Source organism: Salarias fasciatus, chromosome 23, assembly GCF_902148845.1.
Source record: "Salarias fasciatus chromosome 23, fSalaFa1.1, whole genome shotgun sequence".
Lineage (NCBI taxonomy): Eukaryota > Metazoa > Chordata > Actinopteri > Blenniiformes > Blenniidae > Salarias > Salarias fasciatus.
In genome coordinates, this window is record NC_043766.1 from 33,007,430 (window position 1) to 33,029,135 (window position 21,706).

General features: G+C 44.4%; 1 protein-coding gene across 1 annotated transcript in view; it reads left to right on the forward strand.

The window, feature by feature from the left end:
* LOC115381584 (1-phosphatidylinositol 4,5-bisphosphate phosphodiesterase gamma-1-like) overlaps positions 1–21,706 on the forward strand; it is a 34,021-nt gene that overhangs the window by 3,248 nt on the left and 9,067 nt on the right. The window contains exons 2-17 of the mRNA XM_030083069.1: positions 7,611–7,760; positions 9,535–9,628; positions 11,116–11,163; positions 12,521–12,605; positions 13,452–13,532; positions 13,977–14,011; positions 14,262–14,334; positions 14,418–14,513; positions 15,553–15,671; positions 15,894–15,979; positions 16,282–16,402; positions 16,519–16,687; positions 18,399–18,518; positions 18,603–18,710; positions 18,833–19,017; positions 19,960–20,160. Of these exons, the coding sequence (XP_029938929.1) occupies positions 7,611–7,760; positions 9,535–9,628; positions 11,116–11,163; positions 12,521–12,605; positions 13,452–13,532; positions 13,977–14,011; positions 14,262–14,334; positions 14,418–14,513; positions 15,553–15,671; positions 15,894–15,979; positions 16,282–16,402; positions 16,519–16,687; positions 18,399–18,518; positions 18,603–18,710; positions 18,833–19,017; positions 19,960–20,160 (1,771 nt within the window). The remainder of the gene's footprint in view (positions 1–7,610; positions 7,761–9,534; positions 9,629–11,115; positions 11,164–12,520; positions 12,606–13,451; positions 13,533–13,976; positions 14,012–14,261; positions 14,335–14,417; positions 14,514–15,552; positions 15,672–15,893; positions 15,980–16,281; positions 16,403–16,518; positions 16,688–18,398; positions 18,519–18,602; positions 18,711–18,832; positions 19,018–19,959; positions 20,161–21,706) is intronic.

A 21,706-nucleotide genomic window follows, 5' to 3' on the forward strand; every position in this document is an offset into this window, starting at 1 on the left:
AAAGTTCTGGATGGTTTCCTGCATCTTAAATGGCAACCCATGGCTGCTGCTGCTGCCACTGCTGACTTCTGTTTGTCTCCAGAACCTGCCCCCCTTTCTCGTATTTCTACAAAAGCACAGACTAATGGCCACTGTAGGTGTTGTATCCGCTCGGGGAGCCTCGTCAATTATTCATCCTCAATCGTAAACCACATAAACGGTGCCTCAGCTAATCCGACGGGAAGCGCATGCAAGTCTGAGCGTGCACAAAAACATGCTCGGCTCAATCACAGCAAATCTGCACTTTCCCACACACACACACACACACACACACGCGCACATACAGAGGCTTTCATAACCCATAGATGCCCCCCTTTACAAACAGCCTCCCACCGGACAAACCCACCGGCAGATTCCAGGAACTCAGTGGGTCTCCCCTTCACTCTATCTCCCACAGCTCCATGTCTCATCTACCCACTCTTCTTCCTCCTCCTACCCTCAATTTCCCTTCCTCAGCTGTCAGTTCCTAATTTCCTACCCCCACACTCTCACCTAAACACTCGTCTCATGTTCAGATTTCCTCTGACCTCCCATTTCACTTTCTCCGTCTGTTTTCTTTCAATTTCTCTTTGAGTTTCAAGGTCATTTTGTCTTTTTATATTTCTTGTATTTACTCAGTGGACTCCTCCTTTTCTTAATCTTCTCTGACCTCCTCTCCCCCCACCTCTCCCTTTTCCTTCCTTTGTTTTTTTTTTTTTTCGGTCAAAATAAAATTTCAGTATAGATGCAGTACCAATGCAAAAGCACGCACACAAAGCACGTGCACTGACTTTCATTGTTTTTCCTGGAGATGAGCGCTCTGGCAAACAGTGACGGTATTAAATCCTGAGACGCAGGAAGTGTGGGGTTATCAGGGAGTGTCCTTCTTCCCGTCTTAGATTGAAGGACTGGAAACAAAAGAACCAGCATCTTTTGCAGGAAGCGCAGACTTGGATGCCTCAGATAATCTGGAGTGGCTTGAGCCAACAAGGAACAGTTTATTACACAATCTCTGTGTACCCTACCATGTGGATTCAAAACAACCTCTCCAAACATAAACCCATTGTGTGGCAGGTCATCTTCCAGCGACAATGTTTGCAATTTGATCGTCAATCACACTCTCTTCATTGGACCTAGTGTACTTGGACAAGGCAGGACTGAACCCCGAATTACTCCCAATGGAGGATAAGTGTCTGCATGGCATCCGCGACACGTTAACAACATATAACAGAATTGTTTTAATCATTTGACACCAGTGTAGCTCAAATCACCATATATTAGAATGTGTGATAACATAAATTTGGGCTATTGTACTGTTTTATGAAACCAGTTAACCCGCCGCCGCGCTTACCTCGGCATACCTCGGATATATCCACTGTCTGTTGAACATCCACCGTAAACAGCTAAACATTTAGGATGCTTGCGGATTCGGAGGCACTCATTTTCACCCGACAGATAATGCGCATGCACAATTAAAGGGGCGTGGCTTAGTCACTCATGAAAGCAGAGGGAGGGCGGAACCTCGAGATGTTGGATTAAAAAACCTCTCTCTTTCAGAACTCCGGACACGAGCTTTGACATTAGATCCGGCAAGGAACACATGCGCAGATTTAACTACGGTGTGTCCCAGTTCTTCAGGTTTAAATCCAGTTAGACAAGAACACAGGAAATGCAGCAATGGTTCAGCTTGAATATGGGGAGGAAATTTCAACAAAGGTGAAACATAAATCATGTATGGATAACGAAACTCTGCACAGCTATTAGGAACCAGGGCAGACAAGGTCTCTTTGTCATTTTCCTGTTAATTTGTCCTCAGTTGAGAAAAACATCACTTCTCAAAATTATAGTCAAATATGTCTGTTTAACAGCTACACATTTTGATTTGCCCAGGCAAGAGGCAACTCAAAGCATGGCGGTTCGTTTGTGATGACTGTCCACCCCACTGGACCCATTACACTGACATGTGGACTCGCCGACTTACCGAATTAATACTGACTTACCAACCTGTCTAATGACCAACTTCCCAAGAGAATTACTGAGCTTCCCTACTGTGCTGCCTTCCAACAGCTCAACCTGCCGATCAACTGACTAAACCATCTCCTGACCAGTCACACCTAACTCTACTGAGTTATCTTCCTACCGACTGAATTGACCCACCAATATACCCATCAGTGAACCTACGATTCCAACTGTCTGCCAAAGTACGAGGGGGTACCCAAAATAAACCGGAATTTGGTCAGAAAACAATAATAATAATGAGTTCCGACTTCTGGCCGTCAGATGTGCTGCAGGTAAGCCTCATGCACATCTGGGAGAAATCTGAGCTCCGAGAGTGACACTGACGCCTGTCAGGCGCAATTTATAGTAACAGAGTGCAACGGCGGTCTGCGATTTTTTCCAAAATGGCGACATTGACTGGGAAGCCAGAGCAGCGCACAAACAATAAATTCTGCTTTTTGCTGGGAAAAAACAGCAGCAGAAACACTCACCTTGTTGCAGCAAGCCTACAAGGATGATATTCTGGGGAAGACTCAGGTCCATGAGTGGTTCGGGTGGTTTAAAAAGGGCCGGATGTCCGCGCGTCAGGTCCGCTCAGCCGTGAAAACAATGCTGAGCTGCTTTTCCGCTGTCCAGGGTATCGTCCACAGCGAGTCTGTCCCTCCAGGTCAGACTGTAAATCAGGACTACTACATGGAAGTCCTCAGATGCTCCGTGAGGATGTGAGGAGGAAGCAGAGCGTAGTGGCGGAGTGGAGCCGGTTGATCCACCACCACAGAGCGCCAGCAGACACGGCGCTGCGCCTCACGCAGTTTCTGGAGAAGAATGGGATGAATCTCCTCTCCCATCTGCCTAATTCGCCAGATGTAGCCTCGAGTGACTTTTTCTTGTTCCCCAAGTTGAAGAAGGAGCTGAAGGGACGGCGGTTTGCAGATGTGGAGGAGGTGACAGAAAAATCGCAGCCGGCAAAAAATGGCACAATTACGCACGGGTCTGACGACGCATTGGTGAAGTGGGAGACACGGCTGGAGCACTGCATTAATGCGGATGGGGATTATTTTGAAGGTGACAGTGATGTTTTATTTTGAAATGTCAGAAATAAAAAGTTACAGTCAAATTCCGGATTCTTTTGGGTACACCCTCGTACCTACTGGCTGATTGGCCAACCAGCCTACTTAGTAATTGACTCACCCACAAATTTACTTATTTACCTGCTGCTTTAGTCTATGATCTACAGCCAAATTAACAACAGATTTACCCAACATCCTTTAAAACTTTACCAACCCACTTTTGTGTGAAATGACTAACCAACCAACCTGCTTACTATCGTACAATCTATTGGTTGTAGTTACAGACTCACCAACCCACCAACTGGTTATTGACCTGTGTGTGAATCGACTGACAGTTGTTTGTAACAAGGGGAGTCTGTTTGAACCTGTTGACCTATCAAGTCACTGACCTACTAGCCAATTTCCCTATACCACTGTGGCCAACCGGCCTTTTTCCCTTTTTGGGCCCTGTCAACAACGGTTACTTTCTGTTACTAACCCTCATCATTTGTCCTTGAGGGGTTTGGTTTATGCTTCAGTTGCAGCAACAAGTCCAACATGGATTAAGTTTGTAATCTGTGCTGGTGGGATTTTCAGCCATAGTTCCCACTGTATCTATCTACTGCTTCATAACTTGACTTCCTCATCCTCCCCTGGGTTGCCTTGACTATACCTTACATTCTTCATTCTCTCTAGTCTTTTGGGACTTCTCATGACCTGCCTGTTGTCAAAATTAATTTCTGTCTATACTAGTCATATAATTTTATGAGTTTACAGCCAGGGTCGGTTCAAACTCCAAAGCTTGTGTGCATGTGTGTGTTGCCTGCCAGCGTTGGTGTGCTGTGAAGGGAGGGAGGCGGACTCCCCGTTGACATGACAGCGTGCAGTTGCAAAATTATCATTGTGTTTTGGGTGTCAGTTTATGCAATGACTCTCAGAATCACTGAAAAGGCAACTTTTGAAAACCTGTCCCAAGGTGGCACTTTTGGAAAATATTCCAATTCAGTGTTGTCCACAATGTTTGCTATCGAGGACACACCAACCCACTCTTTCTGTAGTCACGAACTTGGAAATTTACTAGGGATGTTCGATACCACTTTGTTCCAGATCGATACCGAGTACGAGTACTCCATCTTCAGTACTCACCGATACCGAACGTTTACGACAGTGAGCTTTCACAAGAGACCAGTAGGGGGAGCGCGAGAGCAAGTGCATAGTTCTCTTTTTAAACACTTTTTTTAAATGAACTAATTTTAACGTTTTTTAAAATTAACTATAGTGCAAGATAAAACAGCTTTCTCTGACTTTGACACTTTACATGAACTAAAGTTTTTAAACATTCTCATTTTAATGGCTTTTTATGAACTAAAGGCAAAGATACAATGTCTGAGTTTTAAGAGTTGCTCTAAGAGTTGCTCGTGTTATTTGTACTGCTCTCGGATTGATGGTCTTCTGTAGAGTTTACTGTAGAGTTGGATGCAGGAGTTTTTTGGTTTTTTTTCCCAGCACAACAGCGTCCGCCTCTCTATACTCTTCCACATGCTTCAGCCTGAGGTGTTTCAACAAATTAGTAGTGTTAAATGAACAAGATCGCGCACTTCCTCTAGCAATTTTTGCATTGCAGGGTTTACATTCTGCAAAGCTCAGCTCGTTTTCACTTATATAAAAGAACCTCCACATGGTGAAGTTTTGGTGAGACGAGCAGCCGTTCTCGCGGATTCATTCCTGTTGTCTCTGCACAGGATGTGGCGCACATGGAGGAGTCAACCCGTGGCAGTGTAGCGCCGACTCCCAGCGAGGAAGGCTTACTGCACGTGGGATTTTCTTGCCTTGAGTATCGGCGACTGGCATCGGCAGCCTTCAAAAGTACTCGACACTTTGAAATAAGGCCAGATACCTGGTATCGGTACTCGCCCATCCCTAAAATTTACTGAACTTATGGCGTTCAGAATCATTCAGAGATGCATAAAACAACAAAAAAATAAAAAACCCATGCCAGGCAACATCCAGAGAAAGTACAGACAGTGAGAAAGAGATTTGTACTTTAAGGGAAAAGCTAAACATCAAGGTGCATACAACATTACAAACATCCCAAACATTATGATCTGTGGGTTTAAACTGTGGAATAACCTGTGTGGGGAAATTAAACAGCTATCAAACATCATTTGTTTGAAAAAGAAACACAAATAATTGATCCTTGGAAGGTTAATTCATGAGTAATAATGAGGGATTAAGCAGTGGCTAATGTACTGAAATGGAAACTTGTACATCTGTATGTGTGAAATTGAATGATTATGAAGACATAGTAGAAACACTTGTGCTTCATTTAAGAGCCAGTTCTTGATGTAAGTTGTCAGCATGTAGGAATATTTGACAGGTAAGGAGTGAATGTCTGTTTTTTATTTTTTTTCAACTTCTTCCTGTTCCTTTGAGTTTTAGAGTTGAAAATCAATATAACAATCCCACTTGGTCATCTGTCCATACGAATGTCTGCGTTCTCCCATTCTTCATGTTTATAGTGCGCTGTTCTCTGTACTGTGTGGTTTCATTAGAAACAGCCAACGGCACCCCCTAAAGGCCCAGCATGAACACTACATAATTTTCAACATTTATGTTTTTTCTGTATGAACAGGCATCGTTTTCAAAACGTTGCCATGTAAATGTGACACTTTCCTGAAATGAAAACACCAAAAAGTAACACATTTGTGTAAACTGGGCCCGAGTCATAAAAGTGAGGCGCTTAGCGGGCCAAATGTCATCTAAATCAAACATATCAAGTGGAATGGTGGTGCAGTGGTTCGCTCTGCTGTCTCTGGCCCACAACTTTTAACCAGTACAAGTACTTTGGCGGTGTTGGAGCCGATACCCAGTGCTGGTATCGGTGCATTGAATCCTAGTTGTTTTTTGTCGTTGCACCATTAAAACATCTGAAACGTGACTGTAGCTGCCAGTCATACCATGACCGTATGCAGTACTGATCTTTGAAAATCAAACTCATAGCACCTTTAATATGCAGCACGCCACTATTTAGCATTAAGCAAATACTTGAAGTACACACTTTTTGTCCACATTGTTTCAAGTTCTGTGTTTACTTCTTTTGATAGATACCTATTAAAAAAACCAAACACAAAACCCCCCGCTGTTGTTCAGGCTCTGGTGTCATGTCCACATGCATGAGGCTCATACATGAACCAGGTTTCTCCTCACAGCTGTTCGACACAGCCTCTTTTGCTCTGTTTTCACCTCTCGGACTGAGAACTTCGACCGAGTGCTGCAGCAGGAAGCTGCTGGGGAATGAAGGGCTCCTCTGTGGTGGAAAACTGCATCCAGCCTTATAATAAGTGACTTTCAACCAGTGTGTGTGTCTGTGTGTGTGCTATAGTGGGGCTGTGTCCGGTTTGTGAATGACAGAGTATCTGTGAATGTATGTTTATGTGTGTTTGCGCAAGACATCTGCTGTGTCAATAAGCCAGACTTTTCTTGGTGGGTGTGTCGCAGTGGAGTTTGCATCACTTTCTGTGGTCAGTCACTCCACTCCGTCATTAACCCTTCCCCGGCAGCTTTCGCTCACGCTGCGTTTTCACTTCACGTGTGCCACGAGTGCACATTCGCAGCAGCCTTTTCAGCTTTTATTTTAAATCTATTATTTTTAAAGCTATTTGAAACTGAAAGTTAGCTGAACACCACTTTTCAAAATCTGACAAGTTCTGACTGCTCATTCATCGTGAGTCTCAGTAAATCCAGTCAGAAATAAATTCAGAAAACCTACACAGTACAGTTGATTCCACTGGCAGCACAGAAAAGACCGACTTTAGATTAAGAAGTGTATGGGCTGTTTTAAATTACAAAGGTAGAAAAATAGGACAGACTGATAAATTGCAGCTGTTTTGGGTTTTGATGGTATTCTTTGATACATTTGAGCAGCACATTTTTTTTTTAAATATAACTTTACAATGTCCGATTTCCCTGTTCTCATTTTTTCCTTCATATTCACTCAAAAGAAGACATGCAGTAATGCAATATAGACCAGTACGCTCAGAAACAACAAAAAGACGTGCATAACATATAGTTTGCAATAGCACCAACACGTCTATATTGTACCAGCATAACACCATCTGGTCAACCAGAAGATGCAAAATACATGTTTATGTGAGCTTCTCTGAGAGGATTGAGAATCCCTGTTGCTGCGATGGTTACACACAAGGCCTCTTCTTCCTTAGCCTCACTGTAAAAATGAACATCGCCGTGTTTTTGCAGCTCAACTTTGAGAGTAAAGCCACAGACAGCTGAAGTGTTTGTTTTTGGATTCAAGACACACACACACACACACACACACACACACACACACACACACACACACACACACACACACACACACACACACAGGGAGTATTTGTCCAGCTCTCCAGGAGCAGATTTTCTGTGTTTGGCAGGGAGACGAACAACGTGCCAAAGTGTGATTTATGGTTGTGCATATTTGTGTTCATGCAACACTATCTTTCCTCCTCCTCCTCCTCCTCCTCCCTCCTTCCTTCCTCCCTCCAGTCGACATACGGGAGATCCGGGAGCTGCGCTTGGGGAAGGGCTCCCGTGACTTTGAGCGCTACCCAGAGGAGGCTCGCAAGCTGGACTCCGCCCATTGCTTCATCATCCTCTACGGCCTGGAGTTTCGCCTCCGGACGCTCAGTGTGGCCGGTCAGTGTGTGTATGTGTATGTGTGTGTGTGTGTGTCCATTGTTTTCAACTCTTAATTGAAAGCTAAACCTTGCATAACATCCTTATTTGACTTTTTGGAGACTCTCTGTCTCATTCGGGCTCCTTGGGACCAGGTTTGCATTAGTTTCTTTAGCTGGTTGTTTAAATTTCATTGAACAAACCAACAGGGGTTTAGATTTCAGGGCCAGATTAACTTCCCGAGGGGCCTTTTGTTGGGTGACTGCAGCCTACAACTCTGACACATTACATCTCTCGCACACCTCTTACGACTGGAATGTTTTCAGTGGGATTTCCTCTTGCCGAGCTAACTTCAGGGTTTAACCCTGGATTTTTCTGTACCGTGAAGCAGGGTAACTTCTTACTGGAATAGATCACGACGGCAACTCACGCTGAACATCTAACCTGCTCCGGAGCCGGAGTGACTAGGATGCATATGAAAAATCGACCAGCCCCAAAAGAAAGACAGGTGTCCTGTTAAAGTTTCGTCTACAGAAAGAGTTTCACTGCTGCGGAGCTGCAGGTTCATGTTCATACGTCAGCTTGGTTTATCGACTGAACTAAATGTAGATTGTTCTCATCAGGATTTGATTGGCAAAAAAATGTCTGCCGATGTTCAGGCGCTAACGTTCCTTCTGCAGCTATTTCTGATCGTGCAACAGGTTTAGTTACTCAAATGAAAAGAAATTATATTAATCAATATATTTCTAGAAGTGCATTGCAGTATATTACAAAATATACAAATAATTTCAATATTTTCAAAAATATAAAATACTAAACCTGATATGTGGGGAATATATTGCCTCATGGCGCTGCAGCAGGGAAACACGTTCAATTCCTCTTTATCACGACTCCTCGGCTCTCTGCAGCAGAGCGTCTGGAGAACATGGAGAACCTGAAGAACCGACACGGAGCTGCAGGCTCTGGCAAAGCCCTAACGTCATGATGAGGCGTGTGTCTGTATGAAAGTGAGACTTAATCAAAGGTGGTGTTAAAGAATAGGCTTGCTGCTGTCTTATTATGAAGCTTCATTCAACCTTCACAGCCTTGAAAGTCTGATCAGTGATTCTGCACCTCACCGTCTGCAGTGGGGTTCTCCAGTGTTCAGAATCGCCAAACTCCAGGGTTACAAATGGCGTGGAGGTGCGCTCATCATCACCTATAGTCTCTTATTTTTTCAATCTTATCTTTGGCAGGAGTTTACGCCATTTTCAGGACCCGTCATCAGCGTTAATAAGGTTTATAAACGAGGCCTGGTGTCAGTACCGATCCAGAGGGCTGCTCGGGCGCTCTACAGAAGAAAACTCAGTCGTCACTGCTCAGTGACTGATGGTCAATACTACCCAGGAAAGCTTCCAACACTGAGGGAAAATCAATGCTTCATGATTAGTATTTTGTATTTCTCAAAATTTTCAATGTGCAGCAACTTTTTTGGGGCGGAAAAACCGGGGAAAAAAAAATTTCTCGTTTGCATTTTGTTATATAAAATCGGTTAGGTTTTCCCACACATTTTACATTGTAAAACTCTGACACCCCTTTGCTCTGGTTTTATATAGATACAGATATTTTAGATATGACTTTGACCTTTTGACCTACTGGATTTATTTAGAAATAATATAATACATGTATAAAATAAAAAAAAGAATTTTTTTTTTTCAGGTATAAATCCGCATTTATTCTTGTTTCCCAGTTAACTTTCCTTCAAACATTCTTTATATTAATTGTAACGTGTGTGTGTGTGTGTGTGTGTGTGTAGCCTTCAGTGAGGAGGAGGTCAGCATGTGGGTTACGGGGCTGAACTGGCTGATGGTGGACACCCAGAGAGCTCCGGCTCCTCAGCAGACCGACCGGTAAGTTCTGCTGCGACACTCCTGACTCCAGTCACACATCTTTTATATCTTTATACTTTTAGACGCATGTATTTTGTAAAGTTATAAACTGGTGGAACTAACAGATTCCAAATACTCATAATACTGTGATTAATGAGTATTTTCACTGTTCTGCTGTTGTGAGTAATCATTACAGGGATTCACGTGTCTGATAACACTCACACACTTTTATATATTTAATGTTTTCTGCTTCACTTATCATAACATCACAGTTTGCCACTGAGCACGGCCACAATTTGAAGTCCTATTTGAAACTTTTCATCTGTATTTTTGTTTAAAAATGTACATTTTTAACAGAAAACTCCTGCTTCTGGTCTGTATTTGTTTATAATAAATTCCACATGCGTTATTTATTTGAAGGGACGCTGTGATACCACTTTGTTGAAGCCGCAGTCCCCAAAATCTTTTTTGCACCACGGACCAGTTTTAAGCAGCATAGTTTTTCCACAGGAAGGCTTAACGATTAAAAACAAAAAGCCCCTCTTGAGTCAAGCATAAGAAAATAAGCATTGTTGGAAGTGAAGGGTTTTTCAAAATAAAACTCACCGCAGAGTCACTGAAACTTAAAGGTACGCTTTCAAAATTAATCTTTTTATTCTGTGTTTGCTGGCCGGTACTGAATGATCCCTGAACCGGGACCGGTCTGTGGCCTGGCGGTCGGGGACCCCTGTTTGAGAGCTCGAGTGCTAACCTTCAGCCGAGCACCGATATGAACACTAATAAGATACGATAACGACTTTTCTTACACTCCACATGGGAACCATACATTAGTTTGTACCGGGATCTTTTCCCAGTATGAGGACGAGCACTCCATTCTGTATCAGACCCTTCTTTTTTCATCAGTAATTTTATTTATTTAGATTTTTCTATAGTAATGTTGTCATGCAATATAAATGAAATATATATTTTAGAAGGACAAATGTTAGTTCAGTATGAAAATATGTACTCCAGATGACAGTGCGGAGGTGGTTTTTGGCTGCTGCGGAGAGCGAGGCAGCAGCGGGAGGAGGCTGTGTTGTTATTGACACAACGTGAGCGATGTGGTGTTTAGTAAGACTGGGAGGATCTGAAACGGCTAATTCTGGTCGTTCAGGTGAATAAGCGGCTGGTTAAAACACAGGGAGGTGTGTGTGTGTGTGTGTGTGTTGAATTTGTCTTTGTGTGGGTGTGTCCCTCGGTTACAAATGTGACACATCTGAATGAATAACTCTAAAATTTGACTGTTGGATATCGGATATCCAAACACGCAGAATGACCAAAAGCACAGGAATGGAAGCGGCCGCAGACACACACACACACACACACACACACACACACACACACACACACACACACACACACACACACACACACACTGAGCAGAGCTGCCTGAGCGCTCCAGCAGCTGTCAGGAATCACGCCCACTCCTCTGTTCCTCCGCTGTTTGATCCCTTTCCTTTTCTGTGCAGGTGGCTGAGGAAACAGTTTGAAGTCATGGACAGGAACCACGAGGGCAGGTGAGCCACTTGACACACACACTCACACACACACTCACTGCTCAGTACGTGGTATGCGACCTCAGGTAGTCCTCTTCAGAGGAAAAGGTCTTTTCAAGGCATCTGGAACTGGTTTTCAGTGGTCTTCCCGCTGACCTCCACCTCTACACACACACACACACACACACACACACACACACACACACACACACACACACACACACACACACACACACACACACACACACGTTCTCAGGCGTCTCTGCCCGCCGCTCGTGTCTGGGTGGACCCGGCTCCAGGACAAACAACCTGCCGTCGCCTGATAACGACCAGGAAGTGACGTGATGGGCTTGGCGAGGGCGGCTTCCCGTCTCCTGTGAAAATAGAAACAAGCGCTGGGCGTGCGGCGGGAGGAGCGACGGCTCGGCCACCGCCGGCGGTCACCCCAAAACACCTCCTCCGTGCCCCGGCCGCCGACCCTGCCATTTTCCCCTCTACCTGCTCTTCTCGCTTCCTTCCTGGTGGTGCTGCCGTCGCTTGAAGGGTGCATGTGTTTTGGTCATCATCGAGCGATTATCCATGTGCTGTTTGTCCAAGAAAGACAAAAAAGAAAAAAAAAAAGAGTCTGAGGGCTGAAGACGCCGGCAGCTGCAGCAGCTTATCTGCAATTCATCAGCTCTAATGTTGCGTTTATGCGTCTGGGAATTCAGATTGTTGGGAAAAGTCCCACTCAAACTGAAGAAAATTTATGGCAAATAGAATAAATCCAGCTGATAAAAGTAGTAAAAGAATAAATATACTTGTTTCTAAAAGATACTGTTCAGTTTTTTCACTTTTACTCTGTATATTCCTGTTAACTTTAGATCTTATGAATCTATACAATAAAATAAACTTTGTTGATAACATGAAGTAAAAGGGCATAAGATAATATAACTTGAGACAATACTACATCGTAAAATATAACAACATCCTTCAGCATGAAACTTTATTTAATCTGAAGCATCGTCTTATTCTAAGGTAATGTTACATTATGGATTTCAAAACTATAAAAACAGACATTTTCATTGGCAGATAAATCCTCCTTTGTGTGAGTCACTGAAGATATTTATCTAAAGGATCACTCCTCCATTATTTACTCTATGAACACATGATATGTTTACAGTGAGACACTGTACCCTCCGCTCGTTGAGCAGGACAACATCTCTCTCTCTCTTCTGCACACCGTCCCGCTGAGTCTGAAGTCTGCCTTCACCTCAACACCGATTCCTGGGGCCACATGAGCTCCGGCCGTCTGGTTAAAGGCTCTTTAAGGGATTATTTCGCCCACTGTTTGCCTTTGAGGCTGACCCGATGTGCCGCTGTGCTTCTTGTTTTGCAGCATCACAGTGAAGGATGTGAAGACTCTGCTGCCTCAGATCAACTTCAGGGTTCCCAACATGCGCTTTCTCAAGGACAAGCTCCAGGTCTGGCCTCAGTACACAGCTGTGGTGCTAACACATTAGCGGGGACAGTTCTGCACAATCAGTAATGTATGTGCACAAATCGAAAGTGTGCGGTCAAACTTGTGTCTTTATTGGGAATATTTCCCTTCTTTCTTACAAGGCTAATGCTAAGCTAATGGGATCTCATTTGGCTGCAGGACTTCAGTAAGTGGTTGTGTTGTATGGGCTCTATTGTCCATGACCAACTGGAGCTGATGCCGTACAGATCTGGAATTTGATGAAATTAGCCTCGCAGTTTCAGTTACTGATGGTTTACGGCTCCTGTTATCGCTAAGAGGCGTCGGGCTGAAGAGCCGCCGTCTCTCTCTGTCCATCGCTCTGAGCTGACTGTTTCAGCAGGCAAAGTGTTGCTTCTGAGTGTCACTATGTCACTAAACTCCTGTTTAATCATGACCCCTGACTTCAGTCCTCCGGACAGCATTAGTAGCATTAGCTTGTATCGTCACCAGCTTTCACTAGCATTGGCAAATGCTGAATTAAGGCTAGCTTCGCTTTCGAGATGCGTTTGACTGTTCGTATGATCATAGTTTAACATCCAGATTATAGAGCGTCTTCCTCCCACTAGCTGAATTTGTGAACCGGTTGTTGGACTGAGCCTCACAGTGCTGACAGCTCAGCTGTTGCAGATAAATAAAATAATGGAGCTGATTGACAGAACGGCCCAAGGGAGGACTCCACAGGACGCTCAGAGTTCCTTTAGAAAGTGAGAGGAAGAACTCCAGTGACTATCTTTTCTTTGTAGTTTGTGTTTTGTTGGTTTTTGAGGTCGACCAGTCAGCCTAACTCAGATCCTTCATGGATCCACAGGAGGTGGAGGCGCGCAGCGATCTGTCCTACCCCAACTTCGCACAACTGTACAGGACGCTCATGTTTGACGCACAGAGGAGTGTAAGTGTCGCACGCCCGTCTTTTAACGTGTGAAAAATAACAGTTTGAAAGAGCTGGCAGAGATGTAGGGAAAAATTAACAACAGGGAGTAAATGACAAGTTCACAACAAGCTCGAGGAAGAGCTGCTTAATTCGTTTTTCCTGTCTGCTCTTAAACTTTCACCAAACTCTGCAGCGAGATAGTTCAAATCTTGATCAATTTTAAAATTTTGCTTCATTTATAACTGACAGATATTTTTTTCTTGAAAATTTGTGTGATTTGTATAAAATATTGCAGTGTCATATTGCTTTTTTTTGGTACAGTTTCAATGAAAAGGAAGCCTTTAAGAACGGAACTGTTTGACATTCATCGTTTCTTGTCTTCACCCATCGCCCCCCCCCCCCCCCCCCCCCCCCACCTCCACCTCCCCCTCACCTCCTCCCACCTCCCCCTTCTTTCCTCAGATTATTGAGCAGCTGGAGCTCTCCTTTCCTCTGCGGTGAGTCCCTCCTCCTTCTCCTCTTCTTCCTCCTCCTCATCCTCAGTCTCCTCCACGACCCTCTCCTCCTCTTTCTGCTCATTTTTCTTCTCTTTTCCTCCTCCTCCTCCTCCTCCTCTTCCTCTCCTTTCTCTTTAAAATCCAGTCGTTTAAAGTATCAATGAAATAATGAAATCAGCATTCTGGCACAAGTGTCAGGTTTGTTCTTCACAACACTTTCAAATTTTCATTTATTCATATATATTTCCAGGAATGTGGACCGACCGGAGCTGTGTCAGATCTCCCTCTATGACTTCCAGAAGTTTCTGCAGATGGACCAGAAGGTGACTGAGCGGCCTGCCGTTAGCAGAGACACGGCGGCGGCGACCCGCTCCCTGCTCACTTTTCTCTGTCCGCCTGCCGTCAGGAGGCCTGGGCGTCCGACCTGAGCCGAGTCCGGGAGTTCCTGGTGGGCTACATGAGGGGGGGCTCGCAGCCCGAGCCCATGCTGCAGCTGGACGAGGTGAGGAACGCCGAAACGGCCATAGCAGCACACTTTAAGGAGTGTGTGACAACCGGTTCAAGATGGATTAGCAGTCCATCAGTGTCAGCTGGCTTGGTAGTTTGTGTCCTCATTTACTTACATACTACCTGATTATATCGATTGAATGTTTTTCTGCATCTACCCAGGGTATGTTGAATTAAGGCTTGCTCATAAAATATTGAATCATATTTTGCTATTACTGTTTAATTTTCCTTTCTATTTTTTTATGCGTTCTAGCTGCTTTAATCTTCTGTAATGCTTCTCTAATCAACATTTTACTGGCTTTAAAAGTGGCAGTTTTATCTTTTAATAGCTTCTTTATTTATATTTATTTGCTTGTATTATGTTAAATGAAAATATATCATATTAATACTTTATTTTAATTATTTAATTGTAATTCTGTTGTAATGCTATTTTAAGTGTATTCTGTTCTGTTGTGATTATATATAGTAAGTTTTTACATACCTGTCTTTTGGCTCTTTTACTCGATTGTAGCGTATAGATGTTTGCACACGTCTAAAGTATTTGTTGACGTGTGTGTGTCTGTTATTGAAGTTATCCTGACTGTCTCAAGCCGATTGACGGGCCAGGGTCTGTTACCACGGCAATGATTTCACACGAAAACATAAAACTATCGCTTTGTTTTATTGGAGTCCGTTTTCACGACAACGGTGTCGAGAGTCACTGAAAATGCAACTTTTGCAAACGGCTACAAGGTGGAAAATGCTGTGACTCCATCTCTGTGGAAATAGTGAAGGTGCAAGTCCTCTGAAATGCTGCTGCTGCGCATGTGCACCTCAGTAAACAGCTGTTCTGCACATGCTGCACATGGACAAAAAGAACAATGTTTTCCGTGTAAATGATCATCGCTTTCAAAACGTATGAGCATGAAACCAAAGATTGTGTTTTCACTTGAATCATTGTCGAGTTAATGTGGCTGCAGTTATCTGGTTCTTTGGTTGACATAACACTGTGATCTTCCCACTCTCCGTTTTCGTTTTTGTTTTTATTTTTGCAGTTTCTGACTTTCCTGTTCTCTAAAGAGAACTCTGTGTGTGACCCTCGGCTCTCGCCCGTTGTTCCCGACGACATGAAGAGGCCGCTCTCTCAGTACTGGATCTCCTCTTCACACAACACGTATGTCTGTCGGCCTGCCCTCAAGGTGTCTGTAAAACATTCCAACTCAAGAACAAAGCACTGCTGCACAGCAGCACAGTGATCACATACGTCTTTGGCGTCATACTGAGTCAATGTGCAAAAGTGTATAGACATGAATGTTTGGTTCTAGTGCCATAAAACGGCCGTGCAGTCGTGTAGGAACAGAAATGCGATGTTGATGCGCCATCCTCGATCTTTCAGCTACCTGACAGGCGACCAGTTTTCCAGCGAATCGTCTCTAGAGGCCTACGCTCGCTGCCTGAGGATGGGCTGCCGCTGCATTGAACGTAAGGCAAATCGTGTTTTATGCTGGACACATGGTGTGGAAAGACTATCCACAGTGTAATTGTTCATTTTGGTGATCCATCGGGTCTTATTAACCATACGTAATACATCAGTCAATATGCACTAAAATATGTTGGAATTTAATGGAAGTAAAACAGATTAAGGCTGGTAAGGCTAACTACAGCTAATGCTAATATCACATATTTCATGTTGCTTTGGCTACTGTGTGTTATTTTTGGCTAGTGATGATCGGTCAGGAGCTTCAGTTCATTTGTCAGAGCTGAACTGTGTTTTGTGATCCTAGTGGACTGCTGGGACGGACCTGATGACCTGCCAATTATCTACCACGGCCACACTTTGACCTCTAAGATCAAGTTCTTGGATGTGCTGCACACAATCAAAGAGCATGCCTTCGTCACATCTGAGTGAGTCTGGAAGGGTTTTCCTCTCCCTCTTCAATCTCATTTATCCCTGTTTCTGTCTGCATCGCAATCTGAAAACCTTCAAGGTTTAAAGTGGCGACCAATGTGCCATGTCGCAGGTATCCTGTGATCCTGTCCATTGAGGACCACTGCAGTGTGGTGCAGCAGAGGAACATGGCCACACACTTCAAGAAGGTCTTTGGAGATCTGCTGCTCACCAAACCTGTGGACAGCAACGCGGAGGAGCTCCCTTCACCCTACCAGCTCCGCAGGAAGATCCTCATCAAGGTACACACCCACTGCCTTCTCCAGGATGAGGCACATTTCTTATTCAAACAAGTAATGGGCTGCATATCTGACATTAAACAGTGGTTATGTCAGAATTTCCTTCATCTTAATGAAGCAAAAACAGGCTGCATCTTATTTGGCGACTCCTTGCCTGGAGGCTTTGGTGTGATGTCTGATCATTTTAAACCCACTGTAAGAAATCTTGGTGTTCTTCTTGACAGTGATTTTAGATTTGACAAACAGATTGACAGTGTGGTCCGTGCGAGTTTTTATCAGTTGCGCCTCCTAGCCAAGGTGAAGCCATTTTTAAGCCGCTCTGACCTGGAAAAGACAATCCACGCTTTTATCAGCTCAAGAATAGACTATTGTAACGCCCTTTACATCGGAGTGTCCCAGTCTCGCCTGAATCGCCTCCAACTGGTGCAAAACGCTGCAGCTCGCATCCTAACAAACACGCCTCGCCGTGAGCACATTACCCCGGTTCTTCTATCACTGCATTGGCTTCCAGTTCCTTTCAGAGTCGATTTTAAACTCTTACTTTTTGTTTTTAAAGCACTTAATGGCCTTGCTCCCCCATACCTTACAGAGCTTCTCAAAGTTCGCAGTTCAAACAGGACTTTGAGGTCATCAAACCAGCTCTTGTTGGAAGTCCCTAGAGCCCGATGTAAACATTGGGAGATCGGGCGTTTTCTGTTGCTGGGCCCAGACTCTGGAACAAACTGCCCTCCGACATGCGAACCATCACTGACCTGGGCCTTTTTAAATCCAGGCTTAAAACTCCTGTATTCAGGCTGGCATTTAACTCTCAGTAGCACAGTGGCACTTTGTTTTAATTGTATTTTATCTGTTTTTATTTTCATAGCTCCTTTTAATTGATCATGGACAAAATTTCAATTTGTACCATCCGTTTTATTTGTTTTAGTTGTTATGATTTTATTGCTTTTATCTTACTGTAAAGCACTTTGGTCACTTTTTGTGTGTAAAGGGCTATACAAATAAAATTTGATTTGATTCCTGTTTGTTCACTATGGAAGGAAAACTTTATCACCACTAACATCCAAACAAAAGAGCGGAACTCTATTGAAAGCCAATTCGGATGAGTCTATGACAGCGATTCGTATTGCAAAGTGTCTCAAGTCGTGTGGATGGTGTTTGACCACATGCATAATGTCGTCTCGGTGTGATGAGTGCAGGACTGCGAGTTGCAGGTGAGCGAGGCAGGTAGCATGCGGACCCTGTGCCTCGTGAGGCAAGGCTACCAGCAGCTTACAGACTGTCTAACTAATCCTCGGAGCAGCAGCCAGTTCCACAGTCCTGATTGAATCAAAACATCGTGAAAATCCAACGGCTCTATGCTCAGCGTAGCTTGTTCCGTTCCAATGCTCAGATCGCTGCCACGTTCCCGCTGTCTTTGAATGAAGAGCTGGGTTGTTGTTGTCCAAGGATCAGTGCTGGTGACCCTTTGCCTGAGGCACCGGCTCTGTGCTCACTCTAGAAGAATCGAAGGCTGCGCTACAGCAAACCATGATTCGCAATCCTGCAACCAAAGCAATAGCTTGAAAAAAGCAACAGGACCATAATATAATTCTTAAGACATTCGGATTCGTTTCCAGGCTTTCCATCTGGGCGCTTTGGTTTTATAAACGGTGTGCCCGATAGTTGCAGTCCGGCTGCAGCGAGGCTCAGGTCAGCTCTCGTTTGTCTGTCACAGCACAAGAAGTTGGTGGAGGGCACTCTGTACGAGGAGGTGACGTCGGCCAGCTACTCCGAAAACGACATCAGCAACTCGCTGAAGAACGGCATCCTTTACCTGGAAGACCCCATTGATCACGTGAGTGTTTCACTGTGCGATCCATCAGTAAACGCAGACCTAGCGTCAAAGCTGACCGCCTTGTGTGGCTCCTGTGATCTGCAGACGTGGACGCCGCATTACTTTGTTCTGACCAGTAATAAGATTTACTACTCCGAGGAGACGTCTCACTACCAGACGGCGGATGAAGAGGAGGACGAAGAAGGAAAAGAGGTATGTTCTTGCCTTTACTTACTTCTGGGAATTGATCAGACTCTCGGTGCAAGACGTCCCACAAAAATATAATTGTTTTGACGAAATCCTGCGTTTGTCGCCTTTCCCTTGTAACCCATCAGGAGTGCAACAACAATGAGCAGCACTGTGCAGAGCGCTGGTTCCACGGGAAGCTGGGAGGAGGCCGGGATGGACGGCAGGTGGCCGAGAAACTCCTGCAGGAGTACTGCGAGGGCGGGGCCAAAGACGGCACCTTCCTGGTGCGAGAGAGCGAGACGTTCGTGGGCGACTACACGCTCTCCTTCTGGTCAGTGTGGCTTCTGTCCCAGGCAGTGTTGAATACTGCCGATCTCTGAGATCAGTGCCAGCCCAGTGGATTATCATTTGGCCAGCGCCGCACCATCTGCGATGGAAACGGCTTCGTCCCGGGCTGATAATTAGTCTGTTCGTTTTCAACATTCCTGCCATTTCCGTGGAAACAAACATGGAAACAGTTGAGTGTGTGGAAACGGGCTTTCACTGGCCTTGGATTTACTCGTTCCCCCTGACATCAGCATGAAAGATGATTAAATTCAGGTCACATTATCGTTAGCCTACATTGACTGTAGCCGTTAGTAGCGTTAGCATCTTTACAGTAGGGGCCTTTGCTGGGTGTGGTGGGGTGCGACTCTTTGTATGAACTGAGCTACAACCGTCACAGTAACTAATAAAGTTACTCCACTAATTAAATCAATATCTAGTTACTGTAATCAATCACTGATTTTCATTAGCGTGTACATCAGCATGTCGCAAGCTTTGAGATTAGCTTTAAAAATGCTAATTTTTCAGACCTTTCTATTACATGCATCAAAAAAATGAATGTTATTGTGGATTAGATGAACATTTTCACATACATGTAAACAGAAGAAAAAAAATTGGAAAATTTATTTTTGTACAAATGAGATACAGAATTTCCTGGATTTCTTAGGCCCTTACTTTCTCTCTTCAGCTTCATTGTAGAGGAAAATGGTGCATAAACACTGAGCTTTTCAAGTCCGGCTGAATGTAAACACTGAAATTAGCCTCCTGGGCTGCACATTTCACAAACCGCACGAAGCTCCCGCAGTTCTGAGGAATAAACACGTTGAGTGGTTTTGTTTGGATTTGAATATCTTGACCTAAACACAGCTGATGCGACCGCAGCCCAGTAAACCCCCTCAGCGGCACGGCGAGAAGGGAAGCGCTGACTTCGCCGCCGTTCTCGCCGCAGGCGCTCGGGCCGGGTGCAGCACTGCAGGATCCACTCTCGCCAGGAGTCCGGCTCCACCCGCTTCTACCTCACCGACAACCTGGTGTTCGACAGCCTGTACCGACTCATCTGCCACTACAGGGACACGCCGCTGCGCTGCAACGAGTTCGAGATGAGGCTGGGCAGCCCGGTGCCTCAGCCCAACGCGCACGAGAGCAGAGAGTGAGTCACTCCCACGGCGCCTCGCCCGTCCACCACATGCCTTGTATTCATGCCAGAGAAAAAGAGCCGGTAAAGACCCTGTAAATACACTTGACTGCAAGTAAACACTTTTCACTGAAAAGTATTTTCATATAAATGGAGGATTTGTTGTTTTTTTTTTTTCATGAGAAATAAGGACCTCAAACTGACCCCTATTTTAGAAGTGTATGTAATGTAATGTAAATAAGCTTTAACTCTTTTTTTATTATTTCAAATTTTTACAGAACGAAACAAGAGGCTCTCAGACCGACAAACATTAGTCATGCACAGATGTAAGCATAATTATTTACAGCTAGTTGGATGTAATCAGCTATACAACTTGGGAGAAACACAACAACAATAACAGTAAATTAATATAAAATAAATTTCAAAAAAGGGGGGGATACCAACAAAACTAATGAATGAAATATAGTCCGACATCCTCATATGTAAGCACACAAAAATAAATTGACGTAAGGACCATATATGAGAAGTTTCCATACAGGACATTGTAACAGGGTGGATCTTTTTCCATTCTAACTGAAGCTGTCCTTTCAACAGAGGGCATTTGAGATCTGGGGGTAAATATTCCAGGACAGGAGTCCACATTATAAGAGATAGGCTCTCGCTGCCCCTAAGGGCTGCACTTCGTCTTTCATGAGGCATAACACTGAATAGTTCTCTGGACCATAATGTTACTGTAGGTGGAGTGTTACGGACCCATTTTAAGAGGATGCATTATTGAGCAAGAAGCAGCAGCTTGTCCAACAACTGATGCTGAACAGTAGGAAGTGCCAGCTCCTTAGAGGGCAACCCTCGTCAAAACAAACCTGCATCTTTTCTTATTACTGCCTCAAAGAGCCCGCCCAGTTCTTGAGCTGTGTTGTTCCAAAATTTAGAAATCTTACTACAATCCCAAAAGTAGTGAAAAACCGGCCCGAGGTCAGTTCCACACTTTCCACAAATGGGAGAAAAGGTTTGAGGCATTTTATGGAGCTCTATGGAGCCCATGTAGTATTTTGTATGGGATCTCCACAAGCCTATTGCAAGTGAAAGCTGAGTGTACAAGGCGCACTGCCTCCCGCCACTCATCTTCAGTATATGGGTTTCCAAGGGTAACCTCCCATTTTCTAGACAATTTACCGTACAGAGTAAAAAATGCAACATTATATGATTTAAATGTTGTCATTCAGTGATAAGTTTTAGCCAGTGAGCTGAAGTAGTGCCTCAGCTGCTGATAGCCCTAAACATGCCCATTCAGAAGATTACGTTCTTCTTGAACCTGCTAAAAGGTCATAAGGCTGTTATTTCCTGCGATATATGACTTTTGACAGTAAAGGCTCGTTTACACAACATTTTCAAGTGAAAATGCAAAACGTTCTTTGTGTCCTGCGTGTGCATATTTACATGACGCCGGTACTCCAGGCCACTGAAAACACAACACTCTGAAAAGGCTGCGACTGCGCATGAGCACCACCGCTGTGGTGAATAGTTGTTCTGCACATGCTCAGTAGACACACAACAGGAA